Genomic DNA, 21,395 nt, shown 5'->3' with positions numbered 1-21,395 from the left:
ATATGAGTTATAATTAATATAAATAATAGTTTATCTCTTTGATATGGAAAAGATATGGCAGCATAAGTGGGGCAACTAAATTTCAATTCATTCAGCAACACTTTTTATGTCTGCTATTAAGTAATAAAGACTTGCTTATCAAGATATGTTGGTATAGGATTGTATCAAAAACATAAATGCATAAACATTAGAGATAAGCACTATATCTAACCATACTACTAAGAAGTAATATCAAAAGTATCTTTCTGCACCTTGGGAAACAAAAGTAGCAACCAAAAATCACTTCTGTAGTGGAGAGTAAACAACTACACCCTAGCAAATATAGGTCCACCAAAATGGAATTATGGTTCTGCTCTGAGAGACAGCAGTGGAACTTACCATCTTGATCCGTGGTCACTGTAACAGCTGTGAATGGCTTGGGAGAAAAACTCAACTCAGAAACTCCATTCATGGCTTCTATTTCAAAGGTGTAATTCACGTGAGACACAAAGTCAAGAACTATCACGGAATTGTTGATCAGGCCAGTATGTCTTGGGATGAAGCGGAGTCCTCCACCACAGTCCTCACACTGGCTGGTGTCTAAGCCACATTTCTTACAGATTACACTGTATGTGAGATCTTTTCTCCCTCCTGTGTCACTTGGTGGGCTCCATTCCAATATAAGGGCTGTTTCATTGATGTTAAAAACCACATTCCTAGGAGCTGAAGGTGGCCCTAGAGAAAAGCAATTAAAAGACAAATGTACATGTATAGGACAATGAATTATGGTGCTAACTTGAAAACTTCATCAACAAACATTTGTTGGTCTTTTATATTAGTCTGAGCTCTCTCTTCTGACAGGAACCAAGAAGAAATATGATTAAAAACATCTTATTAAACCTAGTATAAAAGATGTCTTAGAGGTGAAATGGTCTATATCTTAATTTTTTGGTATATGAATTTTGATATTTAATATCAAAAGCTGCAGATCTCTAAAAGATATGGCAATTATATTTTAAAAATTTGACTGAAATATATATAATAACCAAACATTATATTAAATATGTGATGGTTTTAAATACATTATTAACAATTATATCACCATTTTTAGAATTTGAATAAAAATAGTAATATACATATACAAAACATATCATGTTCAGTCTTCCAGTCTTTACTATATACTTCATATGTAGATGAAACTCCCATTCATCATCTTTGACAATCTCTAAGGATCCATTTCTTACAGGCTGAGAATAAATGACAATAAATTTGGATGGATCAAAAGTTTGGGAGAAGAGGAAGAGAAAGAGAAGTTGGAAGTGGCATTTTACTAGAGCTTTGCCAATTCCATAGCATAAAAGCATCATAGGGAAGGGATAAAAGGGGTGATACATAAGATATGGTGACTAGAGTTTCATTTGGAGTAACTTTACTAAACACAAGTAAATGTGTTTTTTAGAAGCTTATAATCCTTATTTGTCATCAAGACTGCATTAACAAAGTTGGTCCCAAGAGTGCATGAGCATCTTTCCTTGGCATTTTTTCTCACTATTTTTTCATAGGGATAACAATACATAGAGTATTTAATATCCTTCAACTATTCTAGCCTTTTCTTAAAATTGTATCATAATCTTTTATACTTATTTGAGTCCTTCAAACCTCAGTTTCCTATCATTCATTGAACAAGTATTAACTGAACAGTATCTCTACCAGGTGGAGATACTATGCTAAGTTTTATATGTGAAATACTACAGAATCCCTTTTTAGACTTTGTTTAAGATAGATATTTTGAAAAATAATCCATTGCATAAAAAACAATATAGCATTCCTTTGGTATTTTGGAAGTGTCAGTTTTAAGAAATCTAAATCAATTATTTAAATTTCTGCCATCAAGATAATTTGCTTAGAAGGTGGGAAGGAATACTCTGACATTCTATTGATAGAAAGAAATTCGAGTTTTGATATAGTCTCCATCTGGATTTCAAGATACAGTCATTCATTCATTAAATATATACATATATATATATATATATATGTATATATTTAGTGATGACTAATTGTGCCAGATACTTCATAGATCTGGATTTACAGAGTGAACATAATATATGTTATTCCTGCTTTCTTATTTACATTTTAATCAAAGGTATTGATAACATACACACAGATGAATAAAATTCAAATTATAATAAGTGCAAGTATGGAAATCAAAAGGAATGGAGCTGAGATAAAAAACTATCAGGTGGTCCAATCTGAGGAATTCTGAGAAAGTCCCATGGAGGTGGTAAAGAGAATGTGTACAGGAGTGGCAAGAATATTAGGGGCAGAGGTTCTTCAGTCAAGAAAGATTTTAAAATTGTCATGGAACTGGCAGAAAATCACTTTGGCTAAATGCAAAAGGTAAAAGCAAGAAATGAGTTTTAAGGAACAAGAAGAGATGAGAAAATGCAAAATTGCTAGGCTCACTGGTTATTTTTCTGAGTCTGGTTATTTTTCTGTGATCAGCAGGAAGAAACATATTTTATGTATGGAAGTAATATGTTTTAAGAAAAACATTCTGACTGCAGTGTAGGGAATGAGCTTAGTAAGTACCTAGTACACAGTAGTGAGATCTATTATATGGTGTTAAGAGTAGCATAACATTAGTCATAAATCTATATGACTGTGCATAAGGTTTGAGATATTAAGAAGTGTTATTAAATATTTCCTTCTTCTTTTTGCTGTGTCCTGATACCAGCAATCTGATGGGTAGGGGCCTCAGCCACTTGTGTGTATATCACCTAAAGCTAGACTTAGAACAGGATGGTTTTTCTAAAAGGCTTCTACATAACTCGCTTTATGACATTTTGTGTCCTAGAGTTACAGAAACATCTGCCTTCAGAAAGGACAATATGGAAGGGATTATAAACTAGAGCAAGGGACAAGTGTAGCTTTTTACCTCCAACCTAGACTTATGACTGGGAAATAAAGATTCATTATCATTATCATAATAATATCATCCTACAGAATGACATATTCATATTGTTGCCATTTTCTCTTATTTATAATGGGAAACATGAATTATTATTCATTTATATTCTCATGAATAGGAAGAATGTTATCAATTATGCTATGGGTGTCTGCAAGTATATTACTGTCCGCCTGGAGATACTTTCAAAAGAAGGCAGACACCCTTCTTACTCAAGGGCCCTCATACCAATTTGCATGACGATTAAATAGCTTTTTAATTGCTGTTAAATTATGCCAGCTAAACTGTGATTTCATGCCAATATTAAGCTGTAATGACATGCAGTGAATCATTTACTAAGATTTAGAACTTGGAACAAAGAGAGACAATTAATTCTAATCCTCAGATTCAACTAAATTATATGTCACTGGGCTTTTATGAATGTGGCCTGATTGCTTTGTTATCATTTATAAATTACACAAAGATTATGTAATACACTGGGGAAAAAAACTGGCAGCTATAACCCTTTTGGAGACATTTGTATTGAAAACTCTAAGGGATAGCCTTATGTTGATATATTTTTTTCTTTAAAAGAAATAAGTAATTCACATAGAAGAAAAGCAATCTCTGCACTTCACTCTCCAGACTGACTTCATAAGAAAAGGGCAATTATTCTGATTTTCAACTAGCTGCTATTCAAGCCCATCATATAATAAACCTTACATAACAACTACAATTTTATTTTCACTAGTTTATCTAGAAAATACATTTTCAAGTTTTCTTTTTTTTTTGCTTCAATTTGTATTTTCCCTTCATACTTTTAAATAATAAAGGAAGAGTGCTCTAAGAGTAAAAGTGGGGGAGACTTGTGGCAGTGCCAGCTCTTGCCTTCCCAGAAACACATCTGGTCCTTCAGCCCCCATCTTCCTCTCAGGGCAGCAGAGGCCAGGTGGGCTATGATTCTTAGTCTGTTTTAATTTTTTTTTATGAAAAACGTTTTTAAGCAGAATTGTATTTACCAAAATATATCCTGTGCAATAGCCCTAGTCCCATATCACATAAAAAATGAGTTCAGTGCCCAAATTAAGAATTCTCTGACCAAGTGATGCTGAAACAAAAGTAATGCAATTTGTTTCAGTTTGTAGAATCTAACATTTCCCCAACATTTGTTCATAAAACCTTATTTTCCAAGAAGCATCTGGAGGAATACCATCCATTCTTTGTCAGAACACCCTTAAATAAGGGCTGACACAGAAGGACAGCAAACTTAAGGGTCAGATTTTAGTTACTGTTAGTTACTACATTAACTGCTGTAGATTTATATTTTATGTTAATAATTGTAGAAATATATTAACTCACAAGCAGGGGTCTTTTTCATATTGACTGTAAAATGATTATTTACCTATTAATTCTATAGCTAATTGTGATTAGAAGATGTATTTTTAAATTTAAGAACAATGAAAATTTGATTCAAATAACTGAGGATACCAAGTCATGAAAGACTATTGTCCATTAAACTATATTTTACCAATTCTTAAGTTATTACCTGGCAATAATTTAAATGTGTTTGTTAATTTAACAACTACCAAAAATGTAGTAGTACAGTTTCCTAATGAAAAGTAAATTTCTTTATGAGCTTACAAATGAGAGAAAAATAGTTCTGTGTTAATCTATGTCAAAAAGAACCATAAAAAAATATACTGAACCATCAAGAGATGTTTAGGTAAATGCTTTTGCAAATAAATAAATTGTAAAATTTACTAAAGAAAAATACATAGGAACAAATGAAAACATGTATCTCTAGACTTTAATAATATACAAAAATTATGTTGTCAGACCTGCATACAGACGTAATTTAAAACTCTAAGTCATCTCATTCTTTACATTACCCTTATTAATTTTAAGTTTTATCTATATCCACATTGTTAATCTGATGTTCTTCCTATATAAAACTTGAAAAGTATATTAATGAGAACATCTATAAACAGAATGTTGTATTCTCCTCTAAACCACTTTGTGCTATATCTATGTTTCATAAAATGCTTGTATATTTGGAAATTGATGATGACTAATCATAAAACTGGTACCTCACCCTCACCATTAGGAAGGGACTAAATAATTTTATTCAGACAAAGAAATGAGGCCCAGGAAAACATTATAATTATGTTGGGGTCATGCAGTGAATTAATGGTAAGATAATACCTAGGTATTTTATGTTTAGATTTCTTTTAACTCTACTACATTATAGTTTGCCTACAGGTAGAAAAAAATCTTGTAAATAGATATTAGAGATATTTTATAGTGTTTTGCTTAAAGGGAGTATTGTCAAATGCACATTATCAAAACATACGTAATAGCAAGCAATGTATATAGTCTTCTTACAACAGATTCTTTTTAATAATGCTATCTTGGAGCATTTAAAACACAGTTTTATATACAGAAGAACAACTGAAAATTAAATCTTCAAGAAAAATATTGCTAAAAATACAGTAGCATATGCATTTCAAATCCTTTGCAGCTCACAAATCTCATTTTCTTTAATGTTATTGCACCTACTTCAGTAGCTAAATTGATGTCTAAAATGAAGACTTGTTAGGCATTGTTTTCATAGTACTATGAATGAGGATTCAGGTAATTCCTTTTAGATTTTCCCATTATTTCTAAAATTCATAGTTAAAGAAAATTAAAAAAAGGAATCTAATAAAGCAAATATTATTCACTTCCAGAATAAGATCTGAAACTCTAAACCTTGACTTCATAGCCCCACCAACACCTCAGCCTCTTGCTCCCTTTTGCTGCATCTCAAGGCCTTGGCACATGCTGTTGTTCTTTACCTCTTTTTGATCTGTGAAAAATTCTTATTCGCCTTTCATATTTAGGTGTTACCTCCTTTGTGACACCTCCTTATTGTCCTCAGGCAAATATGTAGACTTTTATACCTTGTGAGCATGTATTCAAAAATATAACCAACATTTTTAAGCACTCTATTCTTAAATATTTTGTAAGGAGTGTACTTAATATTTATCATGATTTATTTCATTCAATTATCACAATAAACCTATAAAGGATGTTCTTAATATCCCCATTTTATAGAAGAGGGGACTCACATTTAGCGAATATACATATTATACTGAAATATTTGTGTTCATATATACAAGTCTATCCTGGTCCAGCTTGATCCAAAGGCAACGTGTGCTTTAACTAAGGGAATGAATAGATTGCACAGTTTTGTGCAATCCTCCAGTAATTACTTTTCACATAATACAAATTTTGACAAATATTGGAAGGCCAGGAGTTCAAGGTTATTATCTTTATCAGAGCCTGGTGTTATTGATTAAGGATAGATCCACATGATTTGAAAATCACTTGAGAAGTGGAAGGGGATGTTTATATTATGACAACTGAGATTACTAATAAAGACCCATAGCAAAATGGGCAGCCACCCAAGCCACCCATCTCTTTACCCACTGGGAAGAAAAATAAAAGCTCCTCAAAATACAGTGCTGTGGACATTTGAAAACCTGAAAAGAAAACATGTGCAGCCCCAAATTTCTATGGTATAGATCACAGATATAATTTTACTTTCAGAAAATCCAAAGAGTAGTCATCAACCATCCTCATCAATGCAGAAAAACATATATAAGTGCATAGATTAAACTAACTGTAAAAATGACAGAAACGTGTTATAGCTGAGCAGGTCAAGAGTTAAAGGACAAAACCATATGTATGATAAAAAGCACTTTAAAATAAAAATGAAATAATGAGAAGGCTGTCTTTAGGTTTTCAGAGTTAAATATCATCCAGTGTCCCTAATATAATGAAAAACAAAATTATGCACACCTACATATGGCTGTTTCTTTATTTAGTCAATTATTTTTAATTAAACACTTAGAAATAGAAAAAGTAAATATGGAGACACTAAGCACTGCCATGATTTGGGAGTAAAAAACAAAGCAATAAACAAACAGATTAAAGCTAACAAACCTTTCTCAAAATGCATAACATTGTGAGAATAACTATGAACACTCTTTCCATTTATGAATGCTTCTTGATAACTGTTCTATTGTGTACAAGTAGATGATTCTAAGTGGGACAACAGTAGGGGCCAGGTATAGATTTGCTCTGGCAGCAAGCAGTGACATAATTCTCCAAAAGCATCAGAATGCACTATTTAGTATCTCTTCCTATAGAGAAATGTCTCCCATGTTAGTTGGTAAAAGAACTTCTGTTTGAATAAAAATAAAGTATTTGTGTTTAAGAAGCTGCATGAAGGTCATGTGACATCTTACATCAGTGATCTGTATTTAGGAAACTGGGATTCATTACATACAGGTATCTATTCTATAATGTAAGGGTCATTTTAATTTTAAAAATACATCATTGCAATATACAGAGTGAATATTTAGAGTTATTTTCTATTATATGACAAATCCAGAATATAATACAGCCTTCTAGAAGTAATAAAATCCATCTTTGCAACTTCTCCCTTGATGGCCTCCTCCAAATTGTGGCTGCTACACTATGCTTACAATGAGCCACCTAGCTAATCAGTTACGCTTTTGTATTTCAATTGTGAGACAGAAAAGCAAGGAACTGGATGGTTTTCTCCATTGAAAATGTGCTTAGAGAAGAGATGGAGAAAAGAGAGAGATAGCAAGCAAAACAGGGTACCTGAATGAGAGCATTCTGTACTCACCCCAAAGTGGAAGACCTGAGTAGGACAGCAGAAATGAAATAAAATGCCTCTTTGGCTACATCTCAACACACTGTTCTACTCAAAGTAAGGATGAAAGAATAATGAATTTATCAGGTGGCCAATTATTGCAACAATAAATAAGCTGTGTTTTACAATATTATTGGCCTTAGAGCAAAAGTAAATTCAACTTTTACACTTTCATTCAATCCCTGTCACTGTATGATAAATACAAAGACACTAAGACATGAAATTTGCCTTGTATTAAGAATAAAGTTGGAAAAAAATGACTTTACTTCTAAGATACTTATATACTTAGATGACCTGAAAAAGTGAAACTTTTAATGATGTGCATTAGGATTATCCACATACATGATTTAAATTTTACATTTTGAATTTTTCTAACTAGAAAAATACAAATGTTCATAGAATGTGTTATCTCCCAACTCCTGTTCAGTGGCTTTTAAAAAATCCTGTTAATTTAAGCACATGAGCTGTGAATTATGTTTTGTCTAACTTTTCATGCATCTGTACACTAGATCCTCACTTCATTTATCTTTATCCTGTCACTGTCTCTGTCTTTCCTGCTGACAAGTACTTTCTTAGTAACTCTTATTTTCCTTTGTTTCTTCAACTTCAGTGAGTGTTGTTCTCCTCTGGCTTGGAAAAGCCTTAGACAGTTATTTTGATAACTGACTCCTTGGCAGGCAGCAGGGTCTTGTATGCTCTGAACTGCTCTCAGAGGTGGCCCTAACTGAGCAAGACATGTTAGACATGTTATTGTGGAGTGTCCTCCACAGCTCACCCTTAATAACACAGAACATACATAATAAGTTAGCTGAAAAATAAAGTTAAGAATTTATGAAGTAGATTAAGAAACTAGAAAAAACATCTCAGTATTTCATTTTAAATTTCTTATTTATAATTTATTTTATATATTTTGCAGTTCATATAAAAAGGACACAATGAATTTTAAGAAATCAAGAATCCTTAGTCTTGGAAGAATGTGGCTGATGTAACTGGAATTAGGACTGTCTGAGAGATCCTTAATATAGTTAAAACTGGAGAAGGAGAGACAAATCAGGGATGGACTTCGAAAGTCCTTGGATTAACTTTTACAATTTTGCCTAACAGGGGTTGGGCTTTGAAAGATGTTAGGCAGAAGTGTGAATATGATCAAGGTTTTATTTTTGGTTAGATAATATTTTCTAATAGTTTGGAATATTTGGAGGGGTAGAAGACTGAAAGAAGGAGACTAGCCAGGATATTATTAAATTAGTCTAAAGGGAAGTTGGAGGCCTTAAATTAGAAGGATAGGTCCAGGAATTGACAGGAAGAAATGGACAGAATAAATGCCAAGAAGTAGAACTGATAGGACTTGTGACTACTTGGACACATCAAGGTCGGAGTGAGGGTTATGATTTCAAGCTTTCTGGCTTGGATTTCTGGGTAGATGAGTATACACTGAGAGAAGAAAATGAGGTAGGTGGATGAGCAGGCTGAGGGAGACAGCAATGAAACTGTCTTTTACAAGTTGAGCTTCAAATTATTAGTTTATTTATTCATCAAATATTTAGGGCCTAATATCTGCCAGCTACTATTATGCTAGAGATACAGTAAAGAAAGAATATCCATGATCCCATGGCTTTTGTAGTTTAGCATGGCTAGAATAACAATAAACTAAAAAGTGAGTGTACAAACCAGATATTTTCAGAGTGATATAATCCATAGAAAAAAACATGATCTAAAAAAAGAATAATGAGGGGTGGGGGGTGGGAAGATTCTGTTTTGAATGGATGATCAGGAAGTGTCTGTCCTAAGAGATGACATTTGATTCTAAATGGCAATAGGAGAACAGCCATAAGAAGATCTAGAGGGAAAACACTGCAAGTAGAAGAAGGGCTGGCACCAAGGATGTGAACAAGTACAGCATATTGGAAGTCCAAGGCAAATATGGTGTGATTTAGTTCAGAGATATGGGCAGGTTTCCAAAGGACATACATGTTATATATACTATTATTAGCTGGCTAGAAGACTTTGGACCTCAGAACAGAAGACCAGGATATGGATAAAAATATAGGCATCATCTATTTACAGGTGATATCTGAAGTCATAAAAATGAGAATGTGTGGAAAGACAATAAGGCAAAGAAAGGAACATGAGGAAAATTGACATTTAACAGCTGAACAACAGAAGAGAAACCACAATGCCAACAAGCACAATGTTCAAAAAGTTAAAGAGGGTGAAGAGGAGAATTCAATGTTTTAGAATAAGGGGGAACTAATAGTTCTGAGATAAAAGGAGTGATCAATAGAGTTAAAAATAATAAAAGCAGGACCAAAATGTTTCTAACACAAAATGGTAAAGACCATTGGTGAAATTTTTCTTATTTAGTTTACTTGAAATGGTAGAAGAAAAATCTGATTGAAGTAGAGTGAAGAGCAAAAATCTGAATGCAGTAGAGTAAGAAGTAAATTAAAAGTAAAGTAGTAGCCACAGCCAATGAAGACTGCTTTTCCAAGTTGTTTTGGAAGAGAGAAACTACTGAACTGGGAGCATTGTTTTTTAATAAAAGAAATCTGAATATACTTACAGGTTATAAGGAAGGAAGTAGTGGAAACAAAATGTCAGAAAAGGAAATTAACAATAATAACCAGGACCAACAGAAGATTGAAGGATCATATCATACCTATTACCCTGACTACTGGAGGGATTATCTTTGAATATGAAGCACTTTTTAAAAGTTGCAGCCATTTGAAACAACTAAAAATCTTTATGTAGACACCTCACTGAGGAAAATATACAGATGGAAAATAAGCCTATGAAAAGATGCTTCACATCACATATCATCAAGGAAAAGCAAATTAAAACAACGAGATACCACACACATCTATTAGAAATAGTCAAAATCCAGAACACGGATAACTTAATCCAGAACACTGGTAACACTGATAACACCAAATGCTGGCAAGGATATGAAGCAACAGGAACTCTTATGCAGTACTGGTGAGACTGCAAAGTGGTATAGTTTTGTTTTCTTACAAAATTAAACTTCCTCTTACCATGTGATACAGCAATTATGCTTCTTGGTATTTACCCTAAACAAGCTGAAAACTTATGTCCACACAAAAACCTGCACAGGCATGTTTATGGCACCTTATTCATAATTGCCAAAACTGGGAAGCACCAAAATGTCCTTCAGTAGGTGAATGGATACATAAACTGTGGTATATCTAGACATCTAGAAATAAGCTATCTAACCATGAAAAGACATGGAGGAATCTCAAATGCATATTACTTAGTAAAAGAAGCCAATCTGAAAGACTACATATTATATGATTCCAACTATAAGATATTCTGGAGAAGAAAAAGTATGGAGACAGTAAAAAGATAAGTGGTAGTTGGAGGTTGGTGGGAGGCAGGTGGGCACAGAGGATTTTTAGGGCAGTGAAAATGGTCGGTATGATACTGTAATGGTGGGTACATGTCACTTTGTCTAAACCCATAGAATGTGCAGCACTTACAGTGAATCCTAATGTAAACTATGAGGACTTCAGGTGATTATGGTGTGTCAGTATAAGTTCATCAACTGTAACAGATGCATCACTCTGATGAGAATGCTGATCATGGGGGAGGCTATGCATTTTTGGGAACAGGGAGATATATGGGAAATTTCTATACTGTCTCTTAATTTTGTTGTGAATTGTGAATCTAAAACTGCTCTAGAAAAAGAAAGTCTTAAAAAAATCTTTATGTGAATGAATCATATGGTATTATTTCTCAGAATCATAAAATAAAAAAGACACTATTTCCATAGTGAAAGCCCCCAAAAAGTATAAAACTCTTAACAGTGAAAACATATTTTTTAAGGGTGGTTGTTACTATGTGATAGTGGCACTAAGGAGCAGGGAAAACTTCTTGCGGTCCTTAAAATCATATCAATTATATGATCACATACCAGACCCATCTGTGAAATCTTTCCCAGGTAGGTGAATGTCCTGGTCTGTCTTTTCTAATATTTTAGTCTTTCATTTTCTTTCTCATACATTCAAAATCTCACTGCCCATGACACTAAAAAGGGGGCTCTCCTTTTAAATCCCTGGAAGATTCCCTGAATGCATAGTTCCAAATGCTAAGACTAAGAACAACAAAGAACAAAGAATGATTGGTTTACTTGACTCAAATCCTGACCTTTAGATTATATATTATTGGAATATAGGTGATCAAGAATGGTTAATTCCCAGATATATGAAGGAGCTTGTATCTGTTAAAATTTGTCTATTGTTTGTGGTTAATCAAAGACAGGTAAGGTTGACTGCTTGTTTGATTGTTGGCCTCTAAAAAAATTCTATCTTGGTGAAATTACCCTTGTCCTCTTAGGTCTGATTTGTTCAGTCACATCCTGACTTGTCATTTCCCTGATTTTTCTTCCCCAACAATCTAATCTTTTAAAAAATACATGATACTTTGAAGTTTAGGTGTCTTACATCACATATATATATGTGTGTGTGTATATAAATCATAGTAGCTTCGGACTCTCACCTAGTTAGATACAACTCAGAATGCTTGACTGATATTGGATGGACCTAGATCATGGGACTTAATATATTTTGTGAAAAGGTCTTAAAAATTCAGTGTTTTTTTTTTTCAGTTTGTGAAAATGCAGATGATAGAGCTTATAAGTCCTGTATAATAGTATCAACATAAAGTAATAGTTTGAATACTAGCTTTTCAGAAACTACTTCAAATACATTTTAAGAAACAGCTTTCTATATTAAATATGTGGCACATCTTATGTGCTAGGTATTGCTGTGGCCACTTTAAAAATATTAATGTATTCAATCATTATAACAACAGAATGAGACAACTCCTGTCATCACCACCATGAATGGTACAAATGAGGATAAGAGAGGTTAAATAATCTGCCCAAGGTTACATCACACATAAGCACCAAAACCAAAATTAAAGCTCAGATAATTTGATTCTAAAAGAAGATGAACTTACTAATACACTATACTATGTCTTTGCTAAAACAAGGAAAAGAAGTTCTCAAGAAGTAGCAGAGGGGAGGCTCCTGGGGCTAGACTAGGGAGACCAGCTTAAAGTTGTCATTTTATTGTGGGTTTCTCTCTTTACATCTTTGATGGCAACATGATGTACTATTCCTTGTCTGTCTAAAGCTCTGCCTAACAATGACCAGAAGCAAACCTTTCTCTGCTTTCACTTAGCATAGCTAAGTCAGGCTAGCATTTAAAAAGCATTATTAACAATACCAAGTGCAAAAAAAGGAAATTTTTTGACAAAGGAAGAAAATCCAAGACACATAAAACATTAAGCTGGTAAGCAGACATATCTGATTCAACAATGATTCACACTAGTTTACCAGATTACAGTTTCTGTTGCATCCCCATACTTATATCCTTAACTAGTCTCTCACTCCAAAGAAATGCAAACTTTCTCTATTACCTACTCTGCTACCTCAGTAAAGGGTTAGATTAATGGGAACCAATTTGTTCCTTCAATTTGTTAAATTGTCTATTTAAAGTCTCCTAAGAAAATAAAAAGAAGAGGTTCTCCTCTATCACTCACCTAGAAAGCTCCATTCGGTTTCTGATATAGGTTTTGAGGGATACCCTCCTGGAAGAACTGTAGCCATCTAAAACACCACCGCTTACCTAAGCTGGAGTATCCTGTCCACAATATAATAATACATAGTAACTATGCAAAAGGATTACATATACATAGAATAGCAAGCTTTTCCAGTTCAAAACTACTTCCATACTTGTGAGAAATTATATTTAGAATTTTCCTTTTATATAAACTTAAAATATGTTCCTAGGGGGGGAAATGTTGAGATAGTAATTTCAAGGTTAGTTTTCTAAAAAAGTGGTCACTCAACATTTACAATTAGAAAGCAAAAATTACATCTACTAATTAATGTGTTGCATTTTTATTAAATGTTTTATAAAAATATTTTATATTAAATTCTGTGGAAATGCAGTCAAATCTACAAACTGCATCAGTTAGGTTTAAAAAAAATGGACATCTCCACTGTCTCTAAGGAATATGTAGCATTACATAATTCAATTCTCAAACTATTTTTGCCTGTATAGAGTTATACAAGATAAACAATAGTTTGGCACCAATTCATCAAAAAGAAGGCAAATTTTCATTATAATATCTTATTTTTGTATTTAACAAGACTCTTATAATTGTCTAAAAGGTGACATTTTACTTTTGCATAGCTTAGCAATGTATTAATATATTCACTTTCATTTTTAAACCATACAGATATGCATAATATTTTATAACATAATATAAATAGTCTAAAATGCTGGACACATGCATTAAAATGACCTTCATATATAGATTTAATACTGTATTGGTTCCAACCCCAAAATTGGAGAGAAAGTGAGAGGTGAAATGTGGACAAACTCAAAAATCCCTTTCTTTAAAGACAAAATGTCAAGGAAAACTTGAACATTTTTGCCTAACCATAGCACAGTGACTTCTAAAGTTTCATCTGGAAGCTCCCCCACACGGTACACTTAATGGCCCTAAGTTATCTGCCTTAAAATGGTCAACAGTGAAGCAAAGAATAGAAGTTTTTATAAATTCTCAGGTAGTCTTAAATTGCTTTCACTTCCTAAGGACAGATTACGGTTAGGGAAAATTTGCAGGGCCTCATACCAAGGCTGGAATTTACATGTCAAGGATCAATGTGTATTTTAAGGAATAAACACATTCTTTGCAAGCAGTTGAAAAGCAACTATGGGGAGAAGAAAGAGAGAAACTCTTTCCTTGACTTACCAAAGACAAAGCATTGATGATACAGGATTTTGTGTACCTCCTTTTTAAAATAATTTAGAATAAAGTGACAAAAAGGGTTGAAAACAGGATTTCCAAATGCAAAATGTATACACTTACTAGTACATGCCATGGAAGGCGGGTCTTTTTCAGCTCGGAAATAGCCCTTTTCACATTGACAGATAGATGTTGCTTCTGTGTAGGTTAAACTGTGTGGAGGGCATTTGGAACACTTCGTGTTCCCAGCAAATGCTTTATAGAATCCTGGTCTGCAAGCTGTAAAAACAGGAAAAACAGTATTTTTGTTGTTACTGCTAGTGGTATTTCATTTGTACATGTACTACATATTTTAGTACATACACACTTTGAATCACAGCTTTCAGTGTCATGTAAGCACAGAAAAGTCAATATATGTTAATGAAAGAAATTAGTTTTTCAAAATTAGTAACACAATAGTGACTTCACATTTTAGCTGAGATTGCTATTTTAAAAAGTGTACCTGATACACACAGAAGCAAAATTACTGTTTACCAAAGTGAGAGGATGCCTATAATTGGCAGTATGGGAGATGATTTTGTGTAGTTCTTGGAGATGGTATTAAATAACATTGAATCACACTATTTAAAATGTATTTACACTCCATTTCTCCCTCAGTCTTTCTGAGCACTCAAGGAGAAAGTCCTTGTCTGGTGTTGTTATACCTTAACACCTTTCTTACTAGCAAATTTTTTTTAGGGAGGAACAAAATAAGAAGTATCCTTAGGCTTAGAGAGAATTCAGCAAGATCTAGCTATAACCCTGATTTATTTTTATCATGTTTACTGTTACTTTTATGGAAAACAATTTTTCTGTTTATTACAATGTAAATTCATTTACAATTTTTGAGATAAAGGGTAGGTAGACAAAATATTAACTATATAGGACATCTATGCTATGCATATATGGCAAAAATCATGAAAATTGTATGCAAATAACTAAATTTTCACAAAAAAATCATGAAAATGAAATGCAAATGACTAAAGTTATATGAGCAAATGTTTTATTGAACCTCATTTTCTCTTTGCTTAAATCCATGTTGTCATTTTCAGTGTATATTTTTACAGGAATGGAAGACCTAGGAAAAAGGATCCTATGTTAGGTATGTGTCCATGGTCCTGAATGGTGAGGGGCTTAGCTGTTTCTGGTCTCAAAGAAAACAATACTGGCCACTTTCTAAATTAACAATGTATACAAAAAATAAATGAAAAGTAATTTTTCAGTGACATTTATTATGTTAGAAAATATTTTAACAAACTATTTATTTTAATCCAATATATTTTCACACAATGCTCCATTTAAAAATATACAAGAATCCTAATTTAACAATAATTTATCTGTTGGAAAGGCTGCTGCTTATATATTCAGGAAGGAAAGGAAAAAAAATTCCATTCAGTTTCTTTAAGTAAATTTTCTTCCTACCTAAATGAGTCCAAAAACAACTATTTATCTTTCCTTAGGTAGATATGTTGATGAATCTTCCTACAGATCTAAATGACTACATTTCTACTGATTCTAGTATTATACTGTACACCACTGACTGTTATCCTCTCATAGTCTAAACCATGAAAGCTGATAAACACAAACATGTATGCTATAATTATTATTTTTGATAATTTATGTTTTCTTTTATAATAATACTTTTTAGCAATGATCAAGCAATTCAAGGGAAGGAAAATCATCAATTAAGTAAAGTAAAATAAACATTAAAAAGTTGGTTATTCAATATCAATGAGGTTGCGAGTGATGAGACATAAATAACAATAATATCTTCTCTAACTGGCTGATAAATTGATTTACACTATCTAGCTAATCAGTAATAGAACTGTGTCATCAAAATATTTCTCTTAGCCTATTAAAATTTAGCTTGTAAATAATACATAATTAACCCATTAGCATCTTTAGAAATAAAATATTCTTTAAAAAATATTTAATTTCTAAATTTAACTTTCAGAATAGTAGTTATAAGACAGTGTATTATAGAATATTCTATAAATCTATCTTGTATATATTTTGTCAATAAATTATTTTCTACTTGATGCAGTTTAAAATAACTGAATATATTCTACAGAATACATTTGTAATACTTTGCCAAAAATTTTTAAATGTTGAACCCAGCTAGAAATTTAAATAATATCTTTAATCTATTAAACTATTTTTCAATCTAATAAACTAGTGAACTGAAAATCTAAATGGGGACCTTGCATTCTGTGCATTCCACTGTTATTTTGAATAAAATCAAAATATTATTATAAACCTTTTAAGTCACCTTTTAAAATAAGTTTGAAACAATTATGAACGTGTATGCTATAGAACTACAATAAAAGATTATTACATGCACAGATATAAAACTTATATACAACATAGACAAGAGCTCTAAACATTTTGTTTTCTTCCTGTTATCGGCCATTCAAATCTCAGCCATAAATATTGTTAAGCATATAAAGCAGCTCACTTATAATTTAAATTTGTGCAACAAACCGTTTTTATCTTTTATTTTCTTTGGTAAATAAAAAACAAGAATATAAATAATTCTTTTCTGCCTGTTTTCAGTTAATTTGTCACCTTCTTATAGAATATTCTTAGAATGCTTGGAATATCTCTTAAAATATTTAGAATAGTTTAGTGATACTTAAATTGTTGAATATCTGTTTCCTAACTGGTCTGTCAGCATCTGTTCTTGCCCACTTTAATCTGCTCTGTCCAAAAGTAATATTAAGCCATATATACATAAGCCATATATATACAATTTAAAAGTTTATAGTAGCTACACTAAAAAACTAAAATGTAACATAAATTAACTTGATAACATATATTATTTAACCCAACATATCCAAAATATTATCATTTCAACATGCAATCTAGCTATTGAAATATTTTACATTATTTGGGTTTGTTTGTACGAAGTATTTGAAATCAGATATGTATTTTACACTTACATCACAGCTCAATTCAAGCTAGCCACCTTTCAAGTGTTTCATCACTTCATGTGCCCTGTGGTCACCACGTTAGATAGTGCAGCTTTGAACACAAAAATCTGTTCATTATATACCCATGTTTAAAAAACTTTGATGACTTCCTACCATCTTATGCCACTCACATAAGATATACTACCCATCAAGTATTCTTGGCTTCTTTGACAAATATTAGTTGAATGTATTTGCAGGAGTTTATTTCTGGGTTCTCTTTACCATTGTTCTGTGTATTATTTTTATATCATACCATACTGCTTTGGTTACTACAGTTTTGTTATATAGCTGGAAATCAGAAAGTATGATATCTCCAGGTTTGTCCTTCTTTTCTTAGAATTGCTTTGGCTTTTCAGGATCATTTGTGGTTCTACACAATTTTTTTTTCTATTTCTGTGAAAAATGCCTTTGGCATTTTAATAATATTCTATTGAATGTATAGATAGCTTTAGGTAGTATGGACATTTTAACAATTCTCTTGATTCATGAACATAAAAAATCTTTTCATTTGTATCTTCCTCAGTTTCTTTCAGCAAAGCTTTTGGGTTTTCAATGTACAGGTCTTTCACCTCCTTGAGTAAATTTATGTTTGTATATCTTATACCATTCACAAAAGTTAACATGAAATGAATTAGCAACTTGAACAGTAAAACTCCTAAAAGAAATCATAGGGAAAAAGCTCTTTAAAGCTGGTCTTAGCAATGACTATCTGGATATGACACCAAAAGCAAAAATCAACCAGTGGGACTATTTCAAACTTAAAATCCTCTGAACAGTAAAAGAAGCAATCAATAAAATGAAAACGCAAACCACTGAATGGATTTGCAAATCATGTATCTGCTAATAGGCTAATATCCAAAATTTATAAAGAATTTATCCAACTCAATAACAAAAAAAGCAATCACATTTTTTTAAATGGGCAGAGGAACTGAATAGACATTTCTCTAAAGAAGACATAGGCTGGGCAACAGGTATATGAAAAGATGCTCAACATCATTAATCATGAAAATGCAGATTAAAACCAAAATGAGATAACACTTTGCTCCTGTTAGAATGCCTATCATCAAGGAGACAAGAGGTAAGTATTGGCAGAGATTTGGAAAAAAGGGAGACCTTGTGTTCTACTGGTGGGAATTTAAATTGGTGCAGCCACTGTGAAAACAGTAAGAAGGTTCCTCAAAAAATTAAAAATAGAAATACCATATGATCAAGCAATCCCACTTCTAGGTAAATATCAAAAGAAACTGAAGACAGGATATCAAAATGGTATTTGGACTCCCATGTTTATTGCAGCATTATTCACAATAGTCAAGATATGGAAACAACTTAATGGTTGTCAACAGATGAATGGATAAAGAAGTTCTATAGTGATTATATCTTTTAGTTCTCATCCATAATACTATAGGATTTTTATGTAAATCCACATTTCTTAAGACTACTGCATTCTTCTCAGGTCTTCCCACCTCTGATTTCTTCCTACTCAAATCTACTCCACAGTTACTGCCAGTTATATTTCTAAACCATACAGATGACCATGCTACTCTGTATTGTCTATATTAGAAGTTGGTAAACTATTGCCCTTTGGCCAAATTTGGCCCACTGCTTGGTTTTGTAAAGCTTATGAACTAAAAAACAGTTCTTATGTTTTTAAATGATTATATAGGTATGTGATATCTTTGGTTTTTACTCTTGGCCTACAAAGCATAAAATATGTACTATTTGGCTCTTTACAAAGAAAAAGTTTGCTAACACCTGGTCTCTAACATAAGTCCAAACTTATTTTACCATTTAAATACCTTCATGGTTGAGCTCATACCTATTTTTCCAAACTCACCATCTGCTGCTACAGAAATGTTAGACTACTTACCTCTCCCTGTGTATACCATTATTATTTTTAAATAGCTTTTTTGAAGTATAATTGGCATGCAAAATTCTGCACATAAAGTGTACAATATGATGTTTTGGCATATGTATACAACTGTGAAAACTTTACCACAATCAAAATAGTGAACCTATCTATTAACTCCAGAAGTTTCCTCGTGCCCCTTTATTTTCACCTATTTGCATTTTTATACTTTAAGCACATTTCCTGCAGGTGGCACACATCTGGTTCTTTTTTTTTTTTTAATCCATTCTGATGATCTCTGTCTCTTAGTTGGATTGTTTAGACTATTTAAATTTAATGTGGTTGATGATATAGTTAGGTTTAAGTCTACTCTACTATTTGTTTTCCATTTGTCCTATCTTTTTTTTTGTTCCATTTTATTAATTTATTTTTTTAAATTTTTGAGTAATTGTATGCTTTCTATGATCTCATGTAATCTCCTTTGTTGGTTTATTTGCTTATTAGCAAAACACAGGTGAATACTCATAGAAAACTTCTGCAGCTCTCTGGAAGTAACTTTAGAGAAGCACTTTCCACTTACTCCTCTGTCTTGTGAAATTTAGCTATCATGGTATATGGGGACTCTCTTATCAGTCTTCACAATCTATGGAGGGGGTCTACTGGCTTCTATCAGGGTCCTTCCTTCCTATACCATGATCTGGCAACTCTCTCAAGACACTAAGTGGGGACAGTTGTAGAGTTCTCCTTCTTTATTTACCATCTCTCAGGAACCAGTCTTTCTTTACCTGATATTTTAGGTCTTAGAATTTTTTCTCATAGATTTTGCATGGGTTTTCTAGGTTATATTGCAGGCAGCAGATATTACTACATCTTGGCTACAAGTAAAAATCAGAACTTTTAGTCATCTTGAATTCTTATTTTTTTTAAGTAGCCTTCATATTTCACTCCCTTTTATACTGTCCTTCTCCTAACTACTACACCTAGTTTCCCAAGGACATACTTTAAAAACTTATTTCAAAGTACAATGCAATATTATTATCACTTACCAGGATGCTTAAGGTGAAAAACACATACAATATTAAGTGTTGGTAAGGATATGGAGCAATATGAGGGCTCATGCATTGCTGGAGCAGTTTAAATTGGTACTCCCACTTTGGTGAACTGTTTGGCAATGTTTACCATGGATAAACATAAACATCTCTTCTGACATAACAATTCCACCCCTTGGTATATACCCAATAGAAAAAAACAAAGTGAAAGGCACATCTCACCCTGCAGGCATTTATGCCAGATTCCATTGTAAGAGAGTTATCTATCCCTCCTCCATTTGATTTTCATTTTCTGCAATTTTGCTGACATGTTGCCCTTTTCACCTTATGTATTTTCTCCTTTCACTCCTTGCTTTGTCTTTATTAGTGTAAATCTTCTATATTCTGTTAACCATTTTGATAAAATGTCTTGAGGGAATGGAGGTAAATTGATAGAATCAACTATGTTTAATAAAAAGTTTACACCTTGTTGTATTTTTAATCATAAAATCGGAGTAAATTTATTTAAGAATAATCAAATTACAGTTAAACCATTATTTATTAAATAATTGTGAAATGATTTCTTGATTTTCTGTTGTCATATACCTACTTATAAAAGTATCAAGAATGCTACAGGAGTATATACAATGTAATTGGACAATGGTGTATCTATCTATTAAATGTAAGATACAAAAATATTCTCATAAAATAACATAATAACCTAAGTTAAAAAATAATTTTCTACTTCAAAAATACAGGATTTTGTGTATCTGCTTTTTAAAATAATTTAGAATATATTTTAAGGAATTTTAAATCATTGTTTGAAATAACAATAAAAGATGTGATATATATTATGAAGGTCAAAGTAATTTTTATAGAAAAGCATGTATTAAAGGCACATCAATATGAGTATAGTTTTTCAAATACCACTAATACTAATGAAATACATACCATGCAATACAATTTCTTTCATAAATATTTGAAATTTCATTGTCCTCTGAAAACTGAAGTCTCTGGGTATTGATTGGAATATAGTTGGAAAATACTTTTAGACACATACATATACACACGGACACGCTGCTAAAACAAAATT

At 32.3% G+C, this 21,395-nt stretch overlaps 1 protein-coding gene across 7 annotated transcripts in view; it reads right to left on the bottom strand.

Moving 5' to 3' along the window:
* The window catches only part of EPHA6 (EPH receptor A6), a 932,734-nt gene that overhangs the window by 481,436 nt on the left and 429,903 nt on the right, over positions 1–21,395 (bottom strand). For 5 of the 7 annotated variants that reach the window (XR_008997600.1, XM_036916570.2, XM_036916571.2 and 2 more), the window contains 2 exons: positions 14,544–14,699; positions 379–714 (listed from right to left, as the gene is read on the bottom strand). Coding sequence is in view for 5 of the 7 variants with exons in the window: in XM_036916570.2 (XP_036772465.1) it covers positions 379–714; positions 14,544–14,699 (492 nt within the window). In the remaining 2 variants the exon portion in view is untranslated. Of the gene's footprint in view, positions 1–378; positions 715–14,543; positions 14,700–21,395 lie in introns of those variants that run through there. The other 2 variants (XM_036916572.2, XM_057501977.1) reach the window with 2 other exon arrangements.

This window comes from Manis pentadactyla, chromosome 1 (genome assembly GCF_030020395.1).
Source record: "Manis pentadactyla isolate mManPen7 chromosome 1, mManPen7.hap1, whole genome shotgun sequence".
Taxonomy (NCBI): Eukaryota; Metazoa; Chordata; class Mammalia; order Pholidota; family Manidae; genus Manis; species Manis pentadactyla.
The sequence above is the reverse complement of the archived record's forward strand: the minus strand, read 5'-3'. Positions and strand labels throughout refer to the sequence as shown.